Genomic DNA, 27,020 nt, shown 5'->3' on the forward strand with positions numbered 1-27,020 from the left:
ATATGTGTGTGAGTCTGTAAGTATGTCGTGTGCTTACTTAGTGCAATCTTGGTCAAGTGCAGTCGGTTGACCCAGGAGATCTTACTAAGAGGGTTGGGGGTGTTGAAGACCACCATGAAACTAACTGGACGGCCAGACCTAAAAGACACACATGCACAGACAAACACAGACTCAGACCAAGATGCATGCACAAATAGATCAATATACAACTAGCGTTACAATGGGTCAACTTATGTTGAGTTCTATGTATGCTTTATTTCAAGGTTTACCTCTACCAAAACCAGAAAAGTACAGAATTAGATTTTGATGTGACTTTAATAAACTAAATCCAAAGACAACGGATCAGAGAAAAGAAGACTTGAGTAGAGCAGACAGTGTTTCATTTCATGGAAATTTAAGTTTAATAGAGTAAGAATTTATGCCAGAGCAGCTTTTTCCTTGAAAAACTACAGTCATTCACCTCAGTGTACAGGCGCTCTATGCTTTCAGCCTCTACATAAATATTCAAAGCGTGCTCTGATGATCGCATAGCCTGGTCACAGTAAATCGCTTAAAGGTGGGCACAAGCACTCAAAGAAGAAAAAAAAAAAACCACTAATGTGTGGGCTTTGCTGGCACAACCAGTGGCAGGCTCTGATCAGTTACAGCCTTTTGGAGCCAAATCAAGCTTTGGCACAGTTGGAGACCAGAGCTCAGATGTGTGAAAGAAAGGACAAAAGCAGAACTAAAGAATTTCAAAATGATAGAGACTCCACAACTAATGAAGTCTTTGAAATGAATCTCACCAAAGCACATTTACTTACATTTACAATCAAATGTGATTGTTATACCTAGAAAGTCATTTGCTCAAATCTTTTGAATTAGGATTTTCTTAAGCAAAAGTTATTTTTAACCTTACAGAGACTTTCAGAGAGTTTAAACAAAAGACAAGAGCATAAACACTGAAAACATAATTGGAAGTGAATGAGTTTATTGTTTTATGATATGATACATGAATAAATAAATATTTACTGTGATACTGGGTCCCTATTTGAATCCATTACAAATTTTCTGATTAAAAATAATTGCATTTTCCAACCCTCACAAGAGGTTGAAGCCAGAATGGAAGAGACTGTCTCCTAATAAAACATGTAGGATTCAATCTTTTTCAATTCAAGGTCAACATGTCCTTGAAGATGAATCAAAACATCCCTACTATGCATGGTCAAATAATTATTGAGTTTTCCAAAACTAACAATCATTCAAATGATACAGATTGCAATTACATGAAAAACTGACAATTTATTGTTTTAAGAGAAGAACAAACATTATATAATGCTTTAAAACATGCAACGAAAAACTCAGATAAGGGTGTAGGTGATATGCTAGTGTATCCCATTTACCATATTTTGATTAAGGTGCCTTTCATGCTTGAAGGCAGTGAGAATATAATACTCAGAACACATTGTTTAAAGGAATGAATACACACCATAATGATAAATCTTGATCTAATATAGTCATTGATTTTATTTGAGTAAAAGTTTTAAATTTACTGAAGAAATTCATATTGTGTCATACAGAACTGCTAATTTATTTTTCTATTGTTCACAGCCATTTACCATTGTTAAAAATTTTAAAACAGCCCTTTGTTTTTGCATAACTTTAAATTTGTTTGCTCAGGGCCTTCTAGCATACCAAAATCCTACATTAGTAAAATTATTTGAATTTTGCCTCAGTCACTGTAAGGTAATTTAGATGTGAAATATGTGGTAAACAAATACATTTATTTTAAAAAAGGGATGATAATATGGTTTTGCTTTGCAGCTACAAAACAAAAGAAATGATAAAATGAAGACAAATGAGCCATAGAAAAACTGCAGGTTATTCATATCTGAATCTGAACAAGGTGTCAAACAATGACTTACAACTCAAACTACCCAACTACAGCAGCAGAGAGCAGGTGTAGGAAGCTCCACTCTGAAGTCTCCCTATCCATTGGCCCACAGCAAGAAAATGTAATTATGTCAGTAGGAAAATTATAGTTAGTGTTTAGGTGTTGTTAATGTCTTCAAATAAGACATTAAACTTTTAATATTTTCAAATTTCCTGCCAACTACAGTTTTCTAACTCCAAAACATAGTAGACCACTGGATGACTGCCTTCGTGCTCTAACACCCTGACTTTAGTCTTCTGGGAGAAAACCTGCAACACAGTTATGAATGCCAGTATATGTTGATTCTAAGAAAGTAAATAAAATATCTACAAACTTTACTTTTTTATCTATGCATATTACTCACAAAAATAACAGAAAGGATGTTGACACAACTTTGTGTGTCTTGGGAGCAGTGATGGTTGTAGAGTCTTACAACTGCTGGTTGAAAGGACCATTATGATGCTCCTTTGTGCATTTAAAATGCAACAGGTCACTCGTTCTGCAATAGTGTAATGCAGGGGTGAGTGACTATGTCCAAGAAGGATGTTATTTTTGCTAGAGTTCTCCTTACTCCCACTACCTGCGCTAGATTTAGGGGTTATCCTATGGCAGATTGACACCCAAATTCTTATAAGACTATTATCATAATGTCAGGTCCCTGGATGATCAACAGTGTCAGTATATGATGATCACCAGTTACTACTAGCTCCTTGATTTTCACTACATTGATCTGGAGGTGATTCTGCTGGTACCAGTTCACATAGTCCTGTGTTCACTCTGTACTGCAAATCATCCTCACTATAAACTATGGGAGAATCTTCTGAAGACGGTGAGTCTGTAGTATTGGGGGTAGAACTCTGCGAGTACCCACTCTGCAAACCAACATGTTGAACACACTGTTCTGCATCCTCGTACTTTGGGACACCAGTGAGGCAGTTTAGTATCCACTGACACAGATTATGTTCCACTCCTTAGGAAAATGTACCTGTTTTTCAGTGCAGGAGAGGCATCATCCACTCTAATGTCAGACTGGCAGGCAAATTGGTGGATGCTTTTGCAGTGATACCACAAAGAAGGTCTTTCATAGCTCCAGGCTCATATTAAACTTGTGTTCCATAATGCCACAAAGCTGGTCTGTACAGCACCTCAGGACACTACGCAGATGCCATCTGGACCTGCAGCTTCTCACACCTTGATCTTTACAGCTTGTACCTCATATGTAGAGCTGAGAGGGAGCGGTTGTGGAGTGGGCTCTGTGTTTTGGAGATGTAGCGTTTGAAGCAGAGAAAGTGGTGGGTGACTAAGAGCTGAGAGGTGTGAAAGGTTAAAGCAGACAGATACTGAAAAGGCAGGGGCTGCAGCAGGAATAGCTGGGCTGGAGAATGGGTAGTTTTCTGATTAAACCCTTTGAAGTACTGATTCAGATCATTCACCCATCTTTCATAACACATGGACATGGAGTTTGGTTTGTGGCATGAAATCAATTTCTGGTTCAACTAATCCCCATTTTTGTTTCATCCTAACAATTACTAGCATAGTCCCCTCACCAGTGTATCCTTGGTAGTAAAGTGTCCAGAGTTTCCCCATCTATCTTATACAAACACAGCAAAAGCTCCTCTTCTTGTCACTCTCTGTCATTCTGTTGACCCAAAGAAATGAAAACATCCATAGTTAAGAGTCTCCCTGTGATTAGTATGGTTCACCACGTTTCAGTCAGAATCTAGCTGATTTCCCAGCAGTTCCTCTGATGACAGGTAAGCGCCACTAGATCAACCAGCTTGTTTCACACTTCCCATGAGGAACAGAATAACAGGCCTGAACCTTCTTCTCCTGCTGAAACACCCAGAGTCAGCATGGGTCCCGTGTCTCTTTATCTTCAGCTCATGGGTAACATTGAAGGCTTGTGGGGAAACGGCACAGCTGCAGCACAGAAAGCTAACAGCTGATCCCTGGTATAAACAATGTAGCTGTTCTTGTGGCCCTCTGAACACAAGTGCAGCTGAGAGAAAAATGAAACACGAGATTGTCCAAAAAACCATCAGCTCCGTTGTGGGTCCAAACAAAGGTGGAGAAAAAGAAACACATATACGCATAAAAGCTCAGGTCTAATATGGGAGCTGTTTTAGAGACTGCCGGCTCTAGCTACACCATAATAAAATTTTTAAGACCCAAACAAGTCTGAGACTGGAATTGGAGACACATACAGATGTGTTTAAGTACAACAGAATATCATTATAATTATTTTTTTTTAAAGAAATGAACTTTTAGAGCATTAATTTTATTTAATTTCTATGTTATGGCCTGCATTTACATATGGACTTCAGAAGCAAGCTCTGTATTACTGGCTTATAGCTGCCAAGATCTGTTGACATTTCCTCACTGAAAGGAGAGTAAGCCATAAAAAACATATACATTAATGAAGCTTCCTGTTCACATAAAAATATTAATGGAAAGTTGAGTTTCAGGAATAAAATACATATTTTCAGCAATGGTCCACAAATAACAAAGATGGCTTAAGATCAATATGAAACAAACCTCATTAAAGAGTTTGGGAGAAATGACCAAGAAGTGACCTGAAGTGAACTTTTTAAAGTTAAATTATAGATCAAAATTCCTTTTTATTAATATTCCTGTTATTTGAGTGGGGAATAGGAGATGTCAGATAATAAAAAAATTGTATGGAAAGGGACTGCAAGAGTGGACCACAGCAATCACCCAGAACAAGAGTCACTACACATTATAATAACAAAGATTCAAGACAGCATAGCTTTCTGACTGCTCTCCATGAATGCCTAGCAGCACAAATTAATCTACTAATGAATGATGGAACCCACAAAAAGCTATGTATCCCAGGCAAAGTCTGATCATGAAGGACCCCCAAAAAAGAGCAATGGTATCCAACTAAGGGTGAATCACTTCCTTCTGTGCAACATAGAAATTACTGTCAGACATCAAAGCAGCCAGGTTGAGTGGGCACATGGCTCATTACCTGACTGGAACCCAGAACGGAATTGGCAGGAACACCAGAGGTGTCTATCACCTCCAGGGCAGTAACTCAACATTGTAAGAACACAGATTCTACCAAATACAGGTGTTCACTTTGACATTTGGCTGTCTTAGTCACCTGCTTAGTCAATTTTTTTTTAGCTTGGAAGTCATTGTGTTGTCTTTGTCTATTTTTTTTCTTCCCCCCATTTCTGCTGACCTAAAATAAGATTCTACTTTAAGTCTAAAAGGATATTAGCATTACAACCCCCAAATTAGAAAGTACTCGATGTCTAGTGATTCAGAAAAGCTTGTCTTGTCTAGATTTATCCAGCTTTCTCATAACTAGAAGTAGTTTCCCTGATCGAGGTTGTGCTGTCTTTTTTAAAGAATTGAGCAGCTATCAAAAGAAATAGCCTTTTCCCAGCTACCTGTGAATTCTACACCAATTCTGCTGTTATTAGAAGGGGAAGAAAAGAAAAGGAGGAAGAGAGTGTGTGAAAAAGGTGGATGCAGGGACAGACACACACTAGGAAGCCAATTTCACTCTTAAGCATTATTAGGAGGTAATTGAGTAGAGAAGTGAAAGAAATCAGAAATTCGATTTCTGCCATACCTAGTAGTGCTTTGTCCAAACTATTTTAAAAATGCATATAGCGAGAAGGAGAGGGACATATGCAAAATGGGAACAAAGCAAAGACATTTCCGACATGTTGAAAAAGTTGCATTTTCTCACTGAGGTGTTACTCAGTTACTCATTCTTAAACATAGCATGTGCAATTTGCCAAAGAAAGAGGGAGAGACAAGGTGTGAAAAGCTTTATGCTTTTCACTTATCTTGATTCTTTAGGTTGTACTTCATGCACATACAACATCAAACATGCTAAACTGAGAGCAGTATCCATTTCTCTCCACTGCCCAGTGACTGACAACCGCAGTGCAGGTGTGCTGCGCGGCCAGAATAGAGAACGAGCTCACGCGTGCCGGCAGAGAGGACACCAGGAGACCTAGGAGTGTAAGGAGAGCCAGAAGGGGAATAGGACTGAGAGAAAGCAGAGCAAAGTGAGTAGCAAAGGGAGAAGATGACCCAGTGATTTAAGGGGGCAGGTCAGCTATGACAGTAATGCACAAGAACGGGACAAATGCAGATGTGAATGTTAGTGGCACTTCCCCTTCATCCTCCTGAAACCCAGTGTGTCGGATAGAAACTCGGATTTGCAGTTGAAAAAACTTAAAGGACACTACATTTATTTCTAAATTTGTAAAATGCTAAAACTGCTGCAACCTCGGTCACCATTTTGTTAGTCTTGACTCACTGTAGTATGTCTGACCAAAATCCTTGCATGCAGAAAAAAGACAAAGTATTTTGTTTTTGTTATTTACAAAGGTTTATCAATTTTCAGACAGACAAAAAAGCCTGTACCATTATATTTAGAGGGCAAGGCTCCATCTGAATTAATTCTAAAAGGCTGCAGAAATTAATACAATATTAATATTAAAGCACTGTTATTTTGGGGTTCATCTCCATGATTGGGAATACAATAAAACGGTATTTGAAAGTAACTAATTGGATCTATTATGATAACTTTGGCTTTAAATAATAAACATGAAAAAACAAATCATGAATTTGTTGTATTAATTAGCTTTTTTTTTTACCTGAATATGTTTTGTATCCCAACTGTCTGTAACTGCATGCTTGAAAAGGTATTTGGAAAAGGTAAAATTAATCTAAGAAAATAATTTCAGTGTATTATTAAAAACAATTCAATGTTGTCGCTGTCCTGTAACAGCCAGATAAGCTTCAACCAACACAATAAACAGACCCTTACCAGTTAAGTTTGTTGGCTGATTACACGCTAACAAAGCAATATATAGAACAACAAAAATATATTTTCAATTGAAAAATAGCATCTAAGAAAATCATTTCAAAGGAACTCTTATTGGTGGCTATATTGGTGAAGTTACTGTATCTTCCTGATTAAGGTAATAATGACCATCTCCCAACATCACTGGCATTTACCTTGTCCATGCCAGTGTAAGATGATCATTATTCTAAGAAATACTCCCTGGCACCAGAAGCTTAACTTAGGACTGGGGAGAAGGATTTTCCCATAACCCTTACAAATCTCACAAGCATACAGAAAGTGTATAAGGCAAAACTCTCTGGAATAAATTTAGGTGAGAATAATATCCTTCCCATGGTGTCTATATTTATAATAAAAACTAGTTAAGAATAAAAATGAAGCAATCTACAGGAAATATATTTGAAGAGTGAAGAAAACAAATGGTACATCTTTGGACGAGGTCAAAAAAGCCAAGCACTTAAGACAGGGATCTATGACGATTTTGGGTAAGGAAGCCACAATAACAAGATAAAAGTTATCATAGCTTGAAGGAGCACAACATTTTGATTATGATTATTATTTTATTAATATTGTAAAAAAATATATTATTTTGACCCCATAAACTAAATATCTATACCTAAATACAATTTATCCCATTCTTGAGTTGTGGTCAAGGGCCACACAAAATCATTCCAATGGCAACGACCATCCCTGCCTTACGATATACAATTGAGTTTAAAATCATCTTCTTTAAACCTTTGGGTTTTAAAGCGTATGTGATTTTGGGTACATTAGTTCTACAAAAGGATGGTATTTTAGATTATGTCATGCATATGTTTGTACTTAAATGGTAAGGTTTTAAATTTTTTGACAAAAGTTAAAGACCACAATTTTTACATAGCAACACCCAAGAATTATTTAAATATTGACAGCACTTTATTTCCATTTTCATAATTAATGTAGCATTAAAACAATTAATAAAGATATAACATTGATCAAATGCTACCAGAAGAGAAACAGAATTGTGACTGAAAAATAAATTTCAGGTATTGAATTTGAGTACCAAGCCAGTACCATCAAAAATCGTTGGAATGGTGCTGAGTAAAGACAATGTGTAACCACAGTGGGAACCTATTGTTGTTTGCCTCCAATGTGATTGCGTCAACATGTAGGAATGTGAAAAGAAAAAAAAAGAAGAAAAAAATTATCAAGCTGTCCCTGGACAAACAAAGAGGATTGGAGGATGCGGGGTGGAGGCTAGTGGAATCAAATTCTACATTTACCACCCCCAAAAAAGAAAAAAGCTTTTATAGAATGACAAAGAAGTAGAAAACAGAATGTGTTTAATATGCCCATTATGCATTATGTCTTATTTTGTAGGATGTTACAGATGTTGTGGAAAGAGCCTTACAAAGTAATGAAAATAATCCACAAACAGTAAACTTTTGATTAGCTGGTTTATGCTGTGAGCTGTATACCAGGAAATACTAGATCAAGCTTTGGCCTCATACACAGCTATTGTGATTGTTTTTATTTTATTTTGCTATGCAATATATTTTTGATGAACTCTGTCTTCTGTTTAATTTAAAGAGTGAACTTCTGTGAGCCACATGCACAAAGTCAAACATCCCCTTCTTGCTTTTGGAAGAGGGCAATTACATATTTATATTTGAATGAATAATAAGTAATTTTTTGTTTACTGTGATTAGCTGCAGATATTTTCTTCAGTTTGATAGGCAATCACATCTACATGTTTGACTAAGTGTTCCTTTTTTGCCTTGATTAGCCCTGATTGGTATTAAATGTGAACACCTTTGACAATTACCTTTATGCAATTATTCACTCCTCTGTTCGTTATGTGTAAATTGCACTCAGACTAACACTGTTTCAGTTCAAGCTGAGATATTTTTTTCAAACCATACAAAACATTGTGGGATGATTTGGGCTTGATGCATCAGATTCAGGATTACAAACACACACTGGCTCAAAGATAGCTGTAGCTCCCACTGACCCAGTGACAGGCACTCTCCTTGGTGCTGAAATGTGAAATCTCTATTGCCTAGGAGTCACTATTGTAGGAAGATTCACTCCATGCAAAAACTAATAGCCAATTGTGTATTATTATGTACGGGAGGGTGAAACCAACAGTCTTTAAGATTTGATTCATGAACTTTAAATTACCACACTGATTAATTTATTCATTTGGAGTACCAAAATTAACACCCAGGCTCTAATATTTAGCTGTTTTAACAATCTTAGTCAAAAACACTGTAAATAGCAATATTGTTTATGAGCAACACGGATCGCTGCGGTTGACTACATCAGCAGAAAATAGCTATGTTTTCAATGCTTTAGCATTTAGCCAAGTTTAGCTTAGCTCCAGTTAGCATTAAGAAAACAAGACATTTAGAACATTTTAGGGATATTTTACTCTATAGTGGCTTATTGGCATGAAAGAAAAGTAAAATATACCCATAAAACAGAGATCATTTCAACCTTACAAAACTATTTGTGATTAAAACACTCTCTGGAATGACGTTTTAACGGTCTGAACTCTAGTTAGCGCATCTTGCTCCATTGGAATTAGCTCTAAACACCATCCACAATACACCACCACATGCACAATAAAATGCATAATTTAATCAACTTCATGGAGGTGAACATTTTAAAACTGAGTCAGGATAAAACATTATAAGAGTAAGCCAGATTAAATGTGTATGGTACATAGGCCAATACCTGAATAGGGAAAATAGGTTTTTGGTTTTTTTACTTTTGTCATACTAGTCTGCTCTGCACCAAGTCAGCTAAGATATGATTACAGTGACAGTAGGCTCCATGCTTTGAACCTATTTAAGATCAGCCTATCATAACAAAGGAAACATTAAGGTGTCTGGTGATTGATGCAATTAAAACAACATGCTTGGGTTGCTTATAATCAGAGGCAAAGGTCAGTTGAATAAATTACACAATGGACATAAGAAAAGGTAGCAGCCAGGTGACCTGGGAAGACTGAGTACATTATTAATGTGTAGAACTGCACAGGACTCCATTAACATAAGCAGGTTACATAGCTTATTCAAGACCAAGACCCTGACTACTGAAAAACAAAACATTTTGTCCCCACCAGTGTCCACCAAACATCTCTCTGCGTGTATACTCATCTTTCCAATTTGCTAATCACACTCTTTTACAACACAACCAACATGAGCGATTGGAGCAAGCATCAGTTCTAAAATAACTCCACAAATCCTGATGCCCCTGCAAAACAGATTCTGAGCATCTGTTCCCATCTCTGCATGGCTACAAACAAACACTCAAATTTGTCTGCTGTCAAAGAACATCGCTTATTTTTTTTTTTGTCACAATAAAACAAGCACAACCAAAATGATTTTAACTACAACCCCGCTTATAAAAATAGCCTGCTATTTTATGAACCGCATTGCAACATAGGCACAATTTGGTACAATTTATTAAACATTTTCTGATTGGCTGAAACGTCCAAGAACACAGCTTCTGTATTGCTATATGGTCCTTCGTTTCATATAAAAACTAAAGATTCTGTAATCTTTAGTTTGCAGAATCTTTAGTTTATTATTCTATCTAATAATGTTCTGACAATAGGATGCATTTCATGTGTTTACTACACACTATTGCAGGTAATGTAAAACTACAACTAAAGTAACTCAAATTAGATTTTTACTCAAACAACCTAAATTAATTTTGCTTGTGTTTATATTTATAAAGACAACACAATATTATAAAGTATTTTGTACCTACTCTTTTTGCAACTGGTAAACATTGAAGCATCCTACTTCAAATAAAAATTATGCATAAGCATCACACATTCAATGGGGTCAGAATCAACCATGTTCTGCTGTGAAAATGTATACTGTTTGTACAGTTAGAGTTCAAAGCAAACTCTCTCAAAATAGCAATTAAAGTACGGAAGAACTCTATTATCCATAGTTTTCTATCTGAGTATAATCTTTATGCAGTTTTGACAGTTCTACAGCTCTTATCAAGAGAAAGCAATTTAACTGTAACTGATGTAACTATTAAACTATATTATATTTTATATTACATGAGATTCTATTTTAAATCTGTAACTGGTAAATGCAATATCTTTATACTCTTTCAAGCAAATCTGAATGTTTGTCAGTGATTGAGAGCTGAATAGACTAGTTACAGGAAAAAACAAAATGGATAGAAAAGCAGATGGATATACAGTGAACCCTCGTTTTTCGTGGGGGTTGCGTTTCGAAAAGAACCCATGATAGGCGAAATCCGTGAAGTAGTTACCTTTATTTTTTTACAATTATTATAAAGCATAATTAAATACTCTACATTGAATCCAAAAAACAAAAGTTTTAAGTTAAGTTTAAGCTAAGAAGGTAAATCAATCAGTTGTTTATGTATCATAACTGTTTTTGCCTCACAAATGCTACATCAACAGATGTATTTTCCGTAGACTCAACAAACAACTCTCACATACAAATGGTTTGTAAGGAGTCAGAGCGAGACTTGTCTATCTGGATGAGTCAGGCAGTAAGGATGACTTCAGTAAGTGTCAATCTTTTAAGTATGAACCGACTTGTTGCCCTTGCAATGGTAAGTCATCTGCAAATAATACACTCTTTTTAAGCAAAAATGATAGGTCCCCTTATGAACAGTCTGTGCTTGGAGATGGTTGGCAAAGAAAAAAGAAAATCAACAAACACATTTAGTTTAACTATAAAATTTGAACTCTATATCTGCTGCATGCCACAGCATGGTCCCCATATCGAGGCCTTTGGTTGCTCCTGCATATGCACCTAAAGTGGATGTTAATGAACTGCTGTCACACGTAGGAGGGTGCCTTTGAGGCAGCAGTCAGGATTCTCTCCACGTACTCGTCTGTTTGCAGTGTGGAGGCTGTGATGTGCTGCCTGACTGCAGAGACTCGCTCCTGGGCAGACAGGAGGGGACCAACTCAGTACAGGGGGTCCCTGCTGCGGTACCACTCTATCACCAGCAGAGAAAAGGCTCAACACCAAATGCGTGTGGATGCATGTTTCTTAATGTGTGCTACTTTTATTGAAACATATGCTTGCTTAAGTGCATTTGCATTTGTCACCAGGAAGCTTGTGTGAAGATGTGTAACTCACAAACACAGATGTTGGAAGTAATGTTGCACAAAGCTGATTGTCAAATTAGTAGCAAAAGGAAGCAGGAAGAGAAAAAAAAAAATCTAACTTTTCCATAAACATGTTTATGAATGTGTTGATGCATTTGTGTTTGTGGAAGAATCTCAGCAGACAGAGTCTGGTCAGTACTGTTCCCTGCAATCTGCCACTATTGCACCCTGGGTAGTGTCAAAATGATTTGAGCACCCGGTGTGCCACCTGTCACCCTGTGCCCCTAGGCTCATGGTGGTCCAACCATCCAACACCGAGGCCCAACCTCATTTAGATTGCTATCACACAACCAAAATTTTACCCTTTTTGCCTTCAGGATATCCATCTCTCTTGCTCCCCAAATCCCAGGACCATTTTCTTGCATGATTTAAGCCCAGGTCTTGGTCTACATTAGTGTTTTCAATTCCCTGCATGTTTTAGGTGTTCCCCTTCTACTGCACCCAACTTGAATAAGTGGGTGATTAACAGGCTTCTGCAGCACTTGGTGACATGCAGGAGCTGGTGCAGTCATTTGAATCAGGTGTACCGGAGCAGAGACGCGTCTAAAACATGCAGGGCAGTGGACCCTGAGGACCGGAATTGAGAAACCCTGGTCTACATCATCTAAATCTTAAAGACAAATATAGAGAAGGCACCTATGCATGAGGTAGAAAATCTCTTTGTCAGTGCAGTTTCTGACAGCATTATCGCAAGAATTCAGCAAATAGGTTACCTCTTTAAGGGGAATTTGGGGGCTCTGTTGTAAGCATGACATCTGGCTCCACCAAACATCTGAGTAAGCAGATTGGCCCTGCAGGCCTGGGGTGACAGCCGATGAGGAAGCTGGGAGATGTGGGAGAACTGATCTGAGCTGCTACTCTGCTCAAGCTGTCACTTTAACTTGGCTTGGCACAGTTTGATTCTCTCTGGCTCTGAAGCATTAGGCCCTCTACTTTGACTGCCACTGCCCTGCCGGCACCAAGCCAAGTCTTTCATGGAGGGGGTCGCTCATCACTTTCACTCTCTTTCTTCCTCTCCTCGTTCTGCTTATTCTGTCTCTGCAGGGCTCCAGCTTCTTTATCACAATCTTTCTCTTTCTGTCCCCCCCTGCTTGTTTCTTATCCAATTCCCAACAGAAGCCACAAAATTGGATCCATTATAATCTGCCATTATTTGCTATTCCCAGCAGCTCCTGTGTAACACTCTAAGCTACTCATACACTCTCTTCTTGCCATCTTTGTTGTTCTCTAAGTAGGTGTTCAGTCCTTCAGTAATCATGCCACCCACATAAATTCACCTCCATATTTTAAACTTCATGTATGACAGCGAAGCCACTCCAAGAGTCTGTTTGATTGCACATGTGAAACTGAGATAAACAAATACTGCTTCTCTGATTAAACCCATGATCCTCCCTACCTCCAACATTTAAATTCTAAAGTCAGAGTGACTGTGTGGTTGAATCAAAGATAATGACAAGGTCAAAGGGAAAAATGTTGTACATTTGCCATTGTTGCTGTGCACAGAAGCTTTCCATCCACAAGGTATTTCTGTTTTTACTTCATTTCATTTTGGTTAATTATAGAGCTTTCATGGAGGTTGAGGCATTGAGAAAACTACATTTCATAGAGGATTAAAAAAATTACTTTTCCACAAAAGTGCAGAGACTGTAAAAAAGAACACAAGGAGAGGTTAAACGCTAAATGACAGAAACACTGTTCTGTAAAATATAGCAGTATATTACAAAACAGTGCAAAGAGAATAAAATAGAAACGTGTTGGTTTACGTTCCCTTCGACATTTAGCATTTTACTATGTCTGGATCTGTATGGTTGGATGAATCACTGCACAGGTCACAATATTCCAGTTCACAGTAAGCTGAGATTGAAACTAAAGTATATAATCAAATTACTGATTCAGTCACAAACCACAATTTAACTAACTTAAAAGTAAACCATGGATATCCCTCAACAGAGCTTTTGATTCTTTGACCATCTAAGCCTCAATCTTCCAAAGAAGCAGACAGTAAAGCCCTTATGAACTCTTTCTTTATAAGTGGCTATATAAACTCCCTCACACATTTTAAAGTGTAAACTTAAACTGGGAAACCCAGAGACTGAGAGACCAGTCCCTAAATGGAAAAATAATGTAGCATAGATTTTTATCATGAATTGTAGGTAGTCCAAGCTATGCAAAAAGTTCAAGTGAAGCAGAGTGAATCCAATAAATTATACAAACAGAACATTTTGTGACATTTTTTTTATTTATTCATGCACAGAATTAAAGAAAATATACTCTAGTTAAGCAATTATCCCCCCAAGGCAGAGCAAACTGTTCTCATATTTAATTTGCAGAAATGCAAAGGTATTCCAATTGCCCAATGATCCTCAGTAATAGGAGATACCATATGTCACCTCAGTTCCTTTAATGGAAAATGAGAAAATGGTTTTACACAAGTTGTCCTTCTGAACCCAGAAGATGTTGTAGAATCCCAGAAAAATTAAGCAATGTTTTCTCTCTCTGTAATAGTTAAACGTCCAATTCGAAAATATGCAGACACACTATTTTTCTGTTCTACTCCATATTTCATTCATTCATTTTAAAATAATCATCAATAAAGAGACTACAATTAAAGAAGAATTTAAGTTTCATATTAGGTTACAACCCCCCCCAAAAAAAAAAAACTAATGATCTGGAGAAAGACCTGGTGTCTCTCCCGTTGACCACTGGAGATAAGCATCAGCACCCCTGGTAATCCCACAAGGAAAAAGCGTGTTGAATAATGAATGGATGGATGGATGGATGGATGGACAGTGTTAGTCTGACTGTATGTTTACGACTGTTGTCCCATCTGGAAGTTTAACTTCCGTCTTAGTCTTTTGCAGGCTCCAACGGGTTGCCAACTTCTTTTGATTCACTGCTGCATGTTTCTTAATGTTTGTTGTTTTTACTTTCTTGGAAACTATCATTGACTGTTATGAAAGGCACTTTTAAATAAAATTTGTAATTATTTTTAAAGTTATGTTCTAAATTAGTAGGACCATTTTCCCATCTTCTAAGACCACCCTCCAAAAAGGCTGCATAGTGTTGTCACCATATTTCACAATGAAGATGGTGGTTACAATAAAGGGTGATTTGCAGATGTATGTAGGCCAAAAAGTGCAATTTTGACTTCATCTGGCCTAATTCCTGTATTTTTGTACTACTTTGTGATGGGCCATCACATACAATTCCAATAAAACACACTAATGTTTGTACTGCAATAAGTCAGTGTCAACATAGTTATGGATTGAGTGAAGTAGTTGAGATTACTTGAAATACAAAAAAAACTTGCTGAAACACTTTTTAAGAATACTTGTTTATCTGAATTGGCCTCCAACCCATGTCATTCACAGAAACAACACACAGAAAAGGAACAAATATTTAAAGAATAACAGTGAAATTTTGTATTTATCAAAATAAATATCATATCTAACTTAAGATCTGTGTTTCACAGACAAACCTCAAAGATTGTCCTGAAAACATATACTTTTTTGTGCCTTTGTTGTACTAGACGTGTGGTAACACATATTAAAAAATTATTAAACTATATTATATTTTATATTCCATGAAATTCTATTTTAAATCTGTTCTAGATAAACACAGATTCTTATTTTCACCATTCATTATCATAATGTTTTCTTGTGTAATTTTGATGTATTATCTGAAATAAAATAAACCTGGACTATTCCTTTATTAGTCTGGTATAATTGCCATTAAAATAATATAAAAATTTTAAACCTTTTAGTAAGCTACCACAACGGGGACACTATTTTGTGTTGTCTCACATTTTATTGTCATATTTTCTTATTCCCAAGCATGCCATTAGCTGCACGTTTCAATTAGTGCTTTACCTTATGTGAAATTCTACTCACTTGTCTGGCCTGCCAGGCACCTGCAGGCGTAAGCGACACTTGTTAGCACACTGGATTTGTTCTTCTTTGATGCGGATAAGCCTCTGCAGAGCCAGACACCAGTCCTGGGACACGGTGGTGTTTAGGTTCTTTGAAAGAAAGACACACACATTTAAAACTGGCTGATTCTAAACTAAGGCATGCACGGGTCATCAAGCACACAGCACAAGTCATGCACATGAAAACCAAAGGTACATCCTATAGAAGCTCACATTCCTAAGGTATGTTTTTTTTTTTTTTACAAAACCTGCAGTGCATTATTTGAACCAATTTTCTTCAGTTAATAAACTGTGCAATCTTGTTCATTCACTCAAATATAACTCTGAATTTATTTCAGTTCTGACATCCATTTTATAGTAACGCCTGGACCCTCTAGTCAAACAGAATGAAATCAATTTTCTGCAGCAAATGAGCTGTGTAGAAGTATTTTGTCTACTTTATTTTTTTCAACAGACAGTAATATAACTAGGTGGAAAGGAATACCAGCCATTAAGTGCCAGACCAGCATCCCTCCTCCTGAGGACATTGTGCTCATTAAGCCCGGAGAAGCAAAGGTGCAACCATTAGCCCGTGAAACTCGGGTGATTACTGGAGTCTACCTCCCTGGTTGTGTTACTGTATGTAGCATGTAGTGCCATAAATGTGATACCAGAAAATTATAAGGAAGGCTACTGATTTGTACAGTACTGGAGGGTGTCGACGGGCTCTTTTGTATCAGTGAGAACATCTCATTCCCACCCTTATGGCACTATTCTAGGGGAGAAAGATGGTAGATCATGTGCTTCTGCAAATTAATAATTTGAAAAAGGAGTTTTATTTTAATAACATCTTAAAAATCTTTTTTTTTCCAGGTGAAAAAGCTGAAAAATGTGACCCTCTCTTTGTAGAGTTCTTACCTCTTGGATGTTCCACCTTTAACTGTTTAAGCATCTTAATGCGTTCTCTGTTATTCCTCTTCTAGTTTTGAGAGGTTTCAAAGGTTTTATGAGGCTAGCTTCTGCTGGTAAATTGTATTTCTATGAGTCAAACATTTTAATTTACCATCTTTTGATAACTTGATCACAAACAACTAAAGAGTGCCAAGAGTGCTAACAGCACTCTTGGCATAGGTTAAATTAATTCTTCAGCATCAGTCTTTCTGTGAGCGTTTTTCTCAAAGATCAAAAATAGTAGCATACACATTCTGGAACAACCTAGCCTGTGCAGTGATGTGATGCATGTGAACAGAACAGACTATGTTTTGGTGATCTGAACAGTTTCAGCTAAAGGAAAAAACGTAGCACAGTTGAGAGAATTTGCCATTTGGCTTTCTTTTTTGGGGGGGTCTTTATATGTTTTGAGATTAACTGCAACATGTAAGTTCAAGACGTACCTGGTATATCCCCTGTAGCGTGCCCACAAGCAGAGTAACCTCTTCCACAACTGAAAGGTCATGTTGAAGTTCCTGCAGCTCCTGGTACAACCGTGGAGGGCCCAAGAGAGCTTTTCCTGGGAGATGGGCACAACAGAGTTTGGATATAAGCATTAGATTGCATAATGCAGCATATGCTGAGAGTCACAGTCTCAGTACACAGCGATAAAATGCAACTATTTAGTCAGTTTTATTGAGCCAATAACTACTTCAACTCACAAACAGGTAAATGCTGTTCTTCTTATGCTGTAAAGTTCATTTACATTACATGTTTCAAGTTTGATATCAATTGATTTGCACTAATAGTCATTTGTCTAATCAAGTATACCAGTACTTTACAAAGCTATTCTACTCCAAATTGTTAGTTAACTTGTTCTTTTAAGTTCCAGTATTTACTAGTTTTTGTTAAATATACTTGTCTTGAGCAGCTGTCATGTTACTGTTACAATAGGGCACAAACACCAAATTAGAGCATGTATGTCAGTATGCATTTAATGCTCTTTTATGAGTAAAGCCACTGAATATAAAGAGTGGTCAAAATTTTTGCTGTTTTCTACGTTGTGCTGACATGCAGAATACTTGTTAGCAATTATATTAATCATTTGAATGTTGTGATTACAGATGAAGGCTTTGCCTCTGATTACAGAGAAAGGGGATTAATCATTTATCAAAATGTGCTATTTTTGTAGGGACTGGAGAATAGTTCAAAAGGGATTGAAAAAAAAGATAATTCACATTGAGGCACAACTTAGGGGACGCACCCTGTCACATCACTTAAAAACTATTGTGTTGGCACTCTAAAAGGTAGAAATACATTATCCGTTTCTGGTCACAGTTTTATTAGTTTAAAATATGGAGAAAAAAATATGATTAGAAATTACTTGTCAAATATTGTCTGCATTTAAAATTAATCCCTTTGAATAAAGAAATTTGTACATTTATTTTTTAAAGGAGAGGCACTGTGTATTTTCCAGGCACATAGTGCCAATTTATAGCACAGTCAAGTGGCTAACTTACTGATTAGTTATTGCAAAAATACTGCATATATAAACATAATTCAAAGGAAATTTGACTTTCCACTTTTACGTCTTGAAATTGGCTCCTGTCTCTTTAAGAAGCTAATATTCTTTCAGACACTCCACCTTTAGCACATCATCACAAACAATGTTTGTCCATTATGCCGTTTACAACCGTTCTTAGTAGCGTTGTAAAGTAGCGTTGAGAAGTAGTTTGTATAAGCTCAGCAAATGCACAGTTCCAACAGGTGTTTCCTAATTACTGCTGCCCTTAGTCTGAAGGAGCTGCGCTGCTAGAGGCATGGGGGAAGAGCTCTGTGAGGCAGAAGCTCTGATATGCAATGAAGAATTAAGTTATTCATGCCACTGAAAATGTTATATAATTTTCACCAATATCTGTTTATCTTCTTAAGAAAAAGACAGAAATATCATTATTATACCATTAATAATGGTATAATAATGGTATTATGTCCATCCATGTCCATGGATGGACATTTCACTTATCCATTCAGTTGTATTTGAATTTTTATTAATTTGTAAGATTACATCCTACAAGACCATTTTTACCAGTCTCCAATTTTTCTCTGCATGTAGATTAAAAAGTAAAAGCTCAAGGTCAAATTGTTCCAACAACAGGAAAAGGAAGGCATTGTCTGACAGAACAAATACAGGTGCAGGAGGTGAAGTTGCTTTGGTTCAAAGTCTAGTGGGCACTAATAAAAGAGTTTCAGTGCATAGAAGAATCGATCACCATTATTTGTTGAACTACAGAAAGTGAATTTATGAGTAAAGAAAAAAATTAGATGGAGAAACTGTTATTTGGGGCTATGATGCCCTTTGCTAGCCAAAGAGAATGCAGGTGTCTCATTAGACGCAAAATTCAGCATCGATTTGAGGTCCACAGGCTTCAAAGTCTTTCTCTCCCAGTACCAGGAATCAATACCCACGTCTCCTCCTGTCTGCCGTCCCCCGTCCCAGCTCCCCTGGCCCACATTTCTCCGGCAGCAAGCTCTGTGAGAGTTGCCTAATTAAATTCTGCAGGTAGATTTTGCTCCAAAGCAGCCCTTGCCCTGTCTCTGCTGCCACATAATAAAGTAGCAAGAGAGGCGAGTAGGTCGGCGAGTTTAGTGAGGCGTGCTCATCCGAGGGGACCTGCAGCTGTTTTGCTATTCGCGTGCATAAATGGAGTGAGAGCAGAGCCATAAGAGAGACTATGGGAGAGGGAAATGGGGAAGGGTGGGCTGCTGTTATTCATCTAAAGAGTGCCATTGTAGCTTTGGGGGTTTAATAGGATCTTTGACACTGGCACACAGTGACATCTGTCATCTGCGCAAGCAAATCAATAGGTGAGACATCTGAATATAAAGGGGTAGTGCTGTGTGCTGAAAGAACAATGTCAGAGCATTGTCTTCTTCAAAGGGATTGCCTGGACCTTTGTGCAGGTTCCCCTGGTCTTCCCGGGCCTGCTTTTGGCTACAGCCCAAGAGGTGAATGTGCTGAGTTGTAATCCAACATAATCCAGTTGGTGAGGCAGGATATGGTTTATACACTAAAACATGACTATCCTCGCTGGCCACAAGGCACATAATTCACTGGTGTAGAAGGCCTGAGCCCAGAGGGGTCGGTCCTCACACTCATTGACTGTGCCAGTGATGCTAGCTAGTGGCTTTAAAGACAAAGCAGCTTCAATGCTTATGTCAAAAACCTTGTCTGATCTCCAGCCAAACCCTCTGCTACACCACAGACGGAAAAAAAACAGCATTTCTGACAGGGGGTCATACGGGAAGCAGGAATAAAAGAGTGTGAAAGGGGGTAAGTCAGTGTAAGAGAATAAACACCTGGAACAACTGGCTTTCAGGGAAAACACATTAACATTGTTTGGCTCTCCATGTGTTGGGGGATACAGACAAGAAGCCCAACAGCAGAATAAAGACACAGAATGATGGAAGGTTTGAGGGAAAAAGACAAACCCACCTGCAGTCTAGTTTTTTGGGGGGTTTTTTCTCTAAAGAAATGTCTGTGGGGTGGAAGGTGAAAGATGATTTTCACCTTCCATGATTAAGTTACGCTAAGGGGGTAGGACATGTCAGCAAGTCACTATGCTGAATTACATCACATGATATGTAAATACATGGTATTGCAAATCCAATTGAAAATTTGGCAACTGGTGCAACTGGCTTTGGGACAGACACTACCCCAAAAGGGTAAAAAAAAAAAGAAAAAAGGAAAATAGAAGGATTCAAACACCATCCAATATTTTAGTTAGAGAAACTTGCAGAAGGCTGTACTGAGAGCTAATCCTAAATGATCCCAAAACCTTGTAGCAAAGCTGTGAGGATATGAGTATAAACTACCTGAACAAAAGACGAAAAAAACTAAATCCAGAGAGAATATAAACCAGCTCTCAAAAGAGTAGGCGCTTACTGAGCGTGACACAAGGAGCACTGAAGAAGGCACCATTAATATTTGAGTCATGGAGCAGCAACTTTACAAAGTGTGCTGCATTACATCCCGATAAGGCTTTGTATCTTCCTTTTCCCATGGCACATTTATCAAGGATCTCGTCAAGCTCGGTACACACCAGAGTACTGTGAGAGGTGGTGGAAGAACTACTGTTTCAACCACAGATTCCTATCTGCCGCTACCGGCTCTCTAATTGGTCCTAGAAAGGCAAGGAATAATCTCGACGGATTGATGACTCCTCTCCAGACATGTTTGTGGTCTATCAGAGACTGAAATGAGACCGTGAGGATGATGCAGCTTGGGGCTCCCTACACCAGCATCACTCTCCAAGATAAAACACCGCAGGCACATAGGAACAAGTGACCATCATCACTATCCCCTCACAAACACATCCTCAATCAGAGTGACAAGCAGCATGACTGCATCTCCACCCCTCCATCTCCTCTCTCCACTTGAGAACAGGAACAGATTAGCCTTGCTGACTCAGAGAAAGAGGCTGAGACTAACAGTCAGTTTATAGTGATGAGATTAACCAGAGGGTGAAGCATAGGGAAATATTGCAGCGGCACAAGTTCACATATTTGTTTTTACCTGAATTGCAGGCCCCACTTGGCCTCTTAGTCCCACTCTGCTGAAACAAGGTGTCTTTGCTTTGAGAGTTTTCCTGGCCAACCTCTACTACTTGCACATGCTGAAGGGGGGCGCTCCACTTCATGGTGTACTTGGGACCAACAGGGACGAGGCTGCTAATATCCGGAGGTCCTCTGTAGGAAATAATTACAACATTTGTTTAAACAGCCAGGAAATTTTAAAACAAAGTGAGGCAACTACCAGAATGACCACTAGGATATTCAGATAAGCAGAAATAAAAAAGTGATTTATACACAATTGATACCAGAAATTTACACATACTGGTTAAAAGAAATAAAAAAGATTGTTTTCTCTTTTTTCTGATATAAAATCAGACAAAAAATTTCTTGTTTTGGTCGGTTAGGATTTTTGAGTTTTCAATCTGATGGCTTTGCAAGCTTCTAATAGGTTAATTCACAACATTTGATTTGAACTGAGGCACACCTGTGGCCCACAGATAAAATGCTTCTGGTTTGAAATCTGAATGTCATCCCCTCAACAAAAGAAAAAGGGTTTGTGAAAAAGGGCTAAAACTGAAAGGACAGTGTCATTATCCATGGTGATATGAGCCCTTCACTAACAAAGGCCACTTAGCACAGTAGAAGCCTTTACTCGAAAAGTACCATGAAAATTCAGATAAAAGTTTGCAAATGTGCACAGGGTAAAACAATCTTTTATTTTGGATACATGTCGTCTGGATGGACGAAACTAATATTGAAGTATATAGTCATTTTGAAAATCATTACACAACAAATGAGGAAGTTTGTAAGGCCAAGAACACCAACTTGATTGTGAAGTCCAAAGAAGGCAACATTGTGGTGTGTGGATGTTTTTTACTTTGAGTCAGATGTACTGCACAGAATGGCATTCATCATAAGAGAAGAACATTATGTGTAAATACCAAAGAAATCAGCAAGTAGGTTAAAACCTAGTCACAAATGGGTCTTTCAAATGAACGGTTCTATGCATACTGCCAGATTAATTATGAAATAACTTAAGGTCAATGCTTTGGAGTGACTATCTCATTTTCATAAAAAATTTTTATGGCAGATCTGTTAAGAAGAAAGGGGCTGAATTCCAACAAACTGTTAGAAGCTTGGGGAAGAATACGCAAACAACTTAAGTGCTGCTTAAAAGCAAGTCAAACAAATACTAACCATCTGACTTTGAAGAAGGTGATATTAAATATCTGATTCTATCATTATCATGTCATTATATTTATTCTTTGACTTATCAGATTGCAGGAAAAATATTTTGATATACAGAATTACACAGTGAATATAAACATCCTTATATTATCACTTATTGTTTTTTTTTAAATAGTACTTTTGGCGGAACTCATTGTTATTTGTTATTTACTCTGGATGAGAATTAACATTGCTATCATTTTTGTGAAGTTCCCAAAAGGTATACCTTGTAAGCCTCTGCATACTGATGTTGAAATGAAACATAAAATAATAATATGCTTTGGGGGCTGCACAAGATGGCTTCAAGTAACATCCTTGACAGGGACTTCGCTAAAATAAAAAAATAAATAAAAAAACTTTCCTTGTTTACTACTTGGGTAAGAGACAGGAAGAGAGAGATATGATCAATGGTGCTGACAAGGAAGATAAATTGGAAATAAACCAAAAACGTTTTATGTCAGTAATCTGGGACTCCTCAAGCTGTTGTTAGGGATTCTACCATTTGTTTAATGCTGATAAAGCTTCTGCAACTTCAGATAGTGTTCAAAAGCCCTTGCAGTCTTTTCTCTTTACTGTGTAGTTTGCCAAATTATCTTTGCAAAACCTCAGGCATCACATAGGAGCCCTTTTTAATCAAATATGTATTTCTCCAAAATGTGTACTCTCCTAAGCTCAACTTTAAAAAAAAAGTACATCTAATTCTATGCAATATCTAGACATTAGCTTCACATTAGCAAACTATTTCTGAATGGATGATTTATTCAATATGCTCAACAACAGGGACTTACTTGACATTTATGTTGGCACAGATGAGCACATCATCAAAAAGGAAGACCTTCCTCTCCTTCGACTTCAGAACTTGTCCCCGCTCTCCATACACAGTCTCAATAAGTGTTTCACAAAGGACCAGTGACCTCTGCTCTGAGTTCAGTTGCTAAAAGGGACACAACAATCAGATCAAAGGCAGATGAGACAGTATCACAAAGCTCCAATCCTCTGGAGCACAGTGCCTAGAGGACATAAAAGTCAAAAGAAACCATATCTCATCTGGGATTAGAAACGCATTCATTGTGATGAAGGTCATGGAACATGCATGTATGCATATGCACAGTTACATGTCTACAGCACTGTTCATTCAGTTAACCTTGTTTAAAAAAGATTGCAACAAAGACTTTTCAGTAATGTATTTGTACAGTGTTTTAGTAAAAACCTAAGAGACACATTTACTTCTTATGAGCTTCTCCATTTGTCTGAAATGCTCGTAATTTTCTAAATAAATGCTTCCAAAACACCCTTTTGATAATTTTTTTAAAATTATTTTGTATATGGCATTTTATCAACCTAAGTACAAACACAGTCAGAAATCGCATTGGCTTATGAGCACTGGGACACACAATCCTTTCTGCCACAATAACAGAACTACTACAAAAACATATAAATGCAGGCACAGTTTGTTGCATGAGTAAATTCATAAATTTACTTAAAACATTTTATAACAGATGCAGTTATTGAAATCTGCACATGCTGTTTACTTCTCACTTTGGTTCAACTTTGCTTTGACAGCTTAAATCAGTTTAGAGGGATGAAGTTATAAAAGCCATTAACACTTACGATAACTCAAGGTGCCTTAGGAGAAAACAAAGGTATGAAGGTAAAAAAAGATAGTACATTGAAGCAAAGAAATGCATAACAATAATTACTATGAATTTAGTAAAAAGCCAAGAGATGTTTAAAAACTGGTGTAAAAATGCTAAAACAACATTTGACATTTACAGTTAAGCTGCAGTAAACAAAGCGGGGATTTAAAAGAGCCAACAGTTTCCCCGGGTCTCAGGCATGAGGAAAAATAAATGCTGCTTTCCCTTTTTTAGTTCTTGTCCTGAAAGTAATAACAACCTGATAAATCTACATGATGCATACATTACAAGGAACTCTATCCACTGCATAATGAACTAATAAGATTTTAAAATCTAACATTTTACAAACCTCTAACTGAACCTAACCTCAACACTTCAAAACCAAGCAGCAGATTTTTATCCAAGATAAAATCAGGACATTGTGTGTGAAAAGGTAAAGCACACCGCAGTTCTTAGAAACTTCAGTACCAATAACTCACAGTACTTTGAGAATTACATGTTACTGTATCAATCTTTCAATTAGTGTGGAAGAATTTTGGCCGAGTCTCCCTAACATTATTTCAGTTTATTGAATTTAGTTAATTCTACATAGCTCACTTGAGGCATTTTAATCAGTTTGTGATTAAAAATTTTTTAATGTGATACAACATTTTTTTAACATTAAAGTTCCATGATAAACATGGTCAGACTTGTTAATCAAGTTTTTTTGAGTAGTAACGCTTGTCTACAGCTTTACCTCTGAAGTCCTATGGAAGCAGAAAGAGGAGATTTTGATTTCTCTGTCAGCTTTACCAATTTGGCTTTGTTCAGATGACCGTTTGGAGTCTGTTGTGTGCTTTTGTGCACCTGAGCTTGATTTAAATAATCTGGAAAAGACCAGTGTACTGCTCACACATATGGCTTCCTACAACCCTGGGGGCTAAGCACAGTCATATCCCATTTTTATTCCAGACAGAATATCAGGTTCATCATGTTTTATTCAAAAATGGAAGCCAGATTTTGATAACTTCACAAAATATTTCTGCCAAATTCAACTAACTTAATCTCATAGAAATTACAAAATAAGTCATTAGTTAAGATGAAGTGATCTGTCATATCATTAAAATTCTATCCAGCTCCTCTAAGAGATAGAATATGCTGCTATGATTTTTATTTTTGGTCTTCTCAGTATCAGTAGCGTCAAATGACTCTGGATGGCCGCATGTATTAAGATGTAACTGCATGTGTTACTGGGTGAAAATGAAGTCTGTAACTCTGCTTAGGCTGCTGCCTCTGGGACCCGACCCCAGATAAGCAGAAGATAATTGATGGATGGATGTGATTTCTTACTTAAATATTTATACTTCCTATTCTGGTACACCAGATCCTTTGAGACAAAAGGAAACATTTTTCATTTAAGGTTTACAGGAACAACTTAGAGGATTAGCTTCATATTGGAATTCTGCAATGTCAATGCTGTAAATGCAAGGAGAGGAGACTGGGTGAATCAACTCATATCAAAGTCCTGAAAAGCAATGGATGATACAGAAATATGAAATAAGGAAGGAAGAGAAGAAGGGTTTAAAAAAATGGAAAGAGGACGGCATCGTAACACTCAAGGAGAAGAAGAGAAGTGTATACTAAGTGGAGTAAACGAGTAAACAGAGAGTTAAGGGGGTGCAGAGCAAAGAGTGAGACCGACAGGGTGAAAAAGATAGCTCTCTTACAGTTTCCAATTAAATGTCTCATTTACCCCCTAATTCTTCTTATTCAGAGCAGCATTTGTTCAGATTTGCAGCAGCAGGACTGCAATTTTAGTGTGTAATGGAGAAGCAATGCCTCTACCTTTGCATGTGGTACTGTTTAGGGATGATAATGGGCACCGTTTCTGTGAGATGATTTCTCTAAATATAAATGCCACCCAAAATTAATGCTTTAGAAAGCGATATAAGTAATGTGCTATATATTAGTTAAATGTCCAGGTGTTTGGCTCCCAGTGATAACAAAACAGATGAGCAGTAGGGCTCAGAGGCTGGCTCGCAGCTGATTACATTGGAGAAAATGTGTGAGTGTAGGTGTGCACATTCAGGTGTGTGCATCCAGTCACCTTACTGAGCAGGCGATCACTGACGCTGCGGGCGAGTTGTTGAGTCTCTGCAATCTGGTCAGCTACTCGTTTTTGTTCATTCAGCTTCTCAGCCAGCGTCTCCAGCTCTGTCAGTGCGAGCTGCAGGGGAAGACGATCCACGTGGCCCTTTGGTGTATTCTTAAGCATGTCCTAAAAAAGTCAGAGAGGAAAGCAGCTGTTCAGTTCCAATTTTGCTCAGATACTTTTATACTTTCTCCGTTTTAGTGAGCTTTGCTAGAAATACATAGTTTTGGAAAGTCCAACTAAGTAAGTTTTAAGGATTTGCTCCATGGAATGTTTTATATTAAAACTGTTGAAATTTTTTTATTATTATTATTCTGAATTTCAGTTTCAGATAAATGTTCAGGCATCATCTTCAGGGGATTGGATGTAAAAGAAAAAAACAACAAATCCATCCACCTTATTTATTTAACGACAAAAATGCAACATGATAACTTAAGAATCATGTAAATGTACCAGATTTAGCCATAGAGGCCAATTTCCATCTGTGGTCCATGACAGGTTGGTAATATAAAACAAATTTAAAATATTAAATCGGATTATTAGATCAATTACAGAATACTGTATAAAAAGTTATACAAGTGAAAATTTAAAACAAGTTCAATATGGAACAGGTACTAATTTACATAATGGTTACAGATTTAATGTGTCATGACTCATGAACCCCTGTTTCATGGATTTAAAGAACTGTCTGTAAAATGTAATG

General features: G+C 37.4%; 1 protein-coding gene across 9 annotated transcripts in view; it reads right to left on the reverse strand.

Moving 5' to 3' along the window:
- arhgef10la (Rho guanine nucleotide exchange factor (GEF) 10-like a) overlaps positions 1–27,020 on the reverse strand; it is a 128,328-nt gene that overhangs the window by 57,252 nt on the left and 44,056 nt on the right. For all 9 annotated transcript variants that reach the window (XM_028003007.1, XM_028003010.1, XM_028003009.1 and 6 more), the window contains 6 exons: positions 26,273–26,443; positions 23,338–23,483; positions 21,324–21,496; positions 17,215–17,330; positions 15,804–15,931; positions 38–138 (listed from right to left, as the gene is read on the reverse strand). In XM_028003007.1, coding sequence (XP_027858808.1) covers positions 38–138; positions 15,804–15,931; positions 17,215–17,330; positions 21,324–21,496; positions 23,338–23,483; positions 26,273–26,443 — 835 coding nt within the window. The remainder of the gene's footprint in view (positions 1–37; positions 139–15,803; positions 15,932–17,214; positions 17,331–21,323; positions 21,497–23,337; positions 23,484–26,272; positions 26,444–27,020) is intronic.

The sequence above is a fragment of the Xiphophorus couchianus genome, chromosome 20, assembly GCF_001444195.1.
Source record: "Xiphophorus couchianus chromosome 20, X_couchianus-1.0, whole genome shotgun sequence".
NCBI lineage: Eukaryota > Metazoa > Chordata > Actinopteri > Cyprinodontiformes > Poeciliidae > Xiphophorus > Xiphophorus couchianus.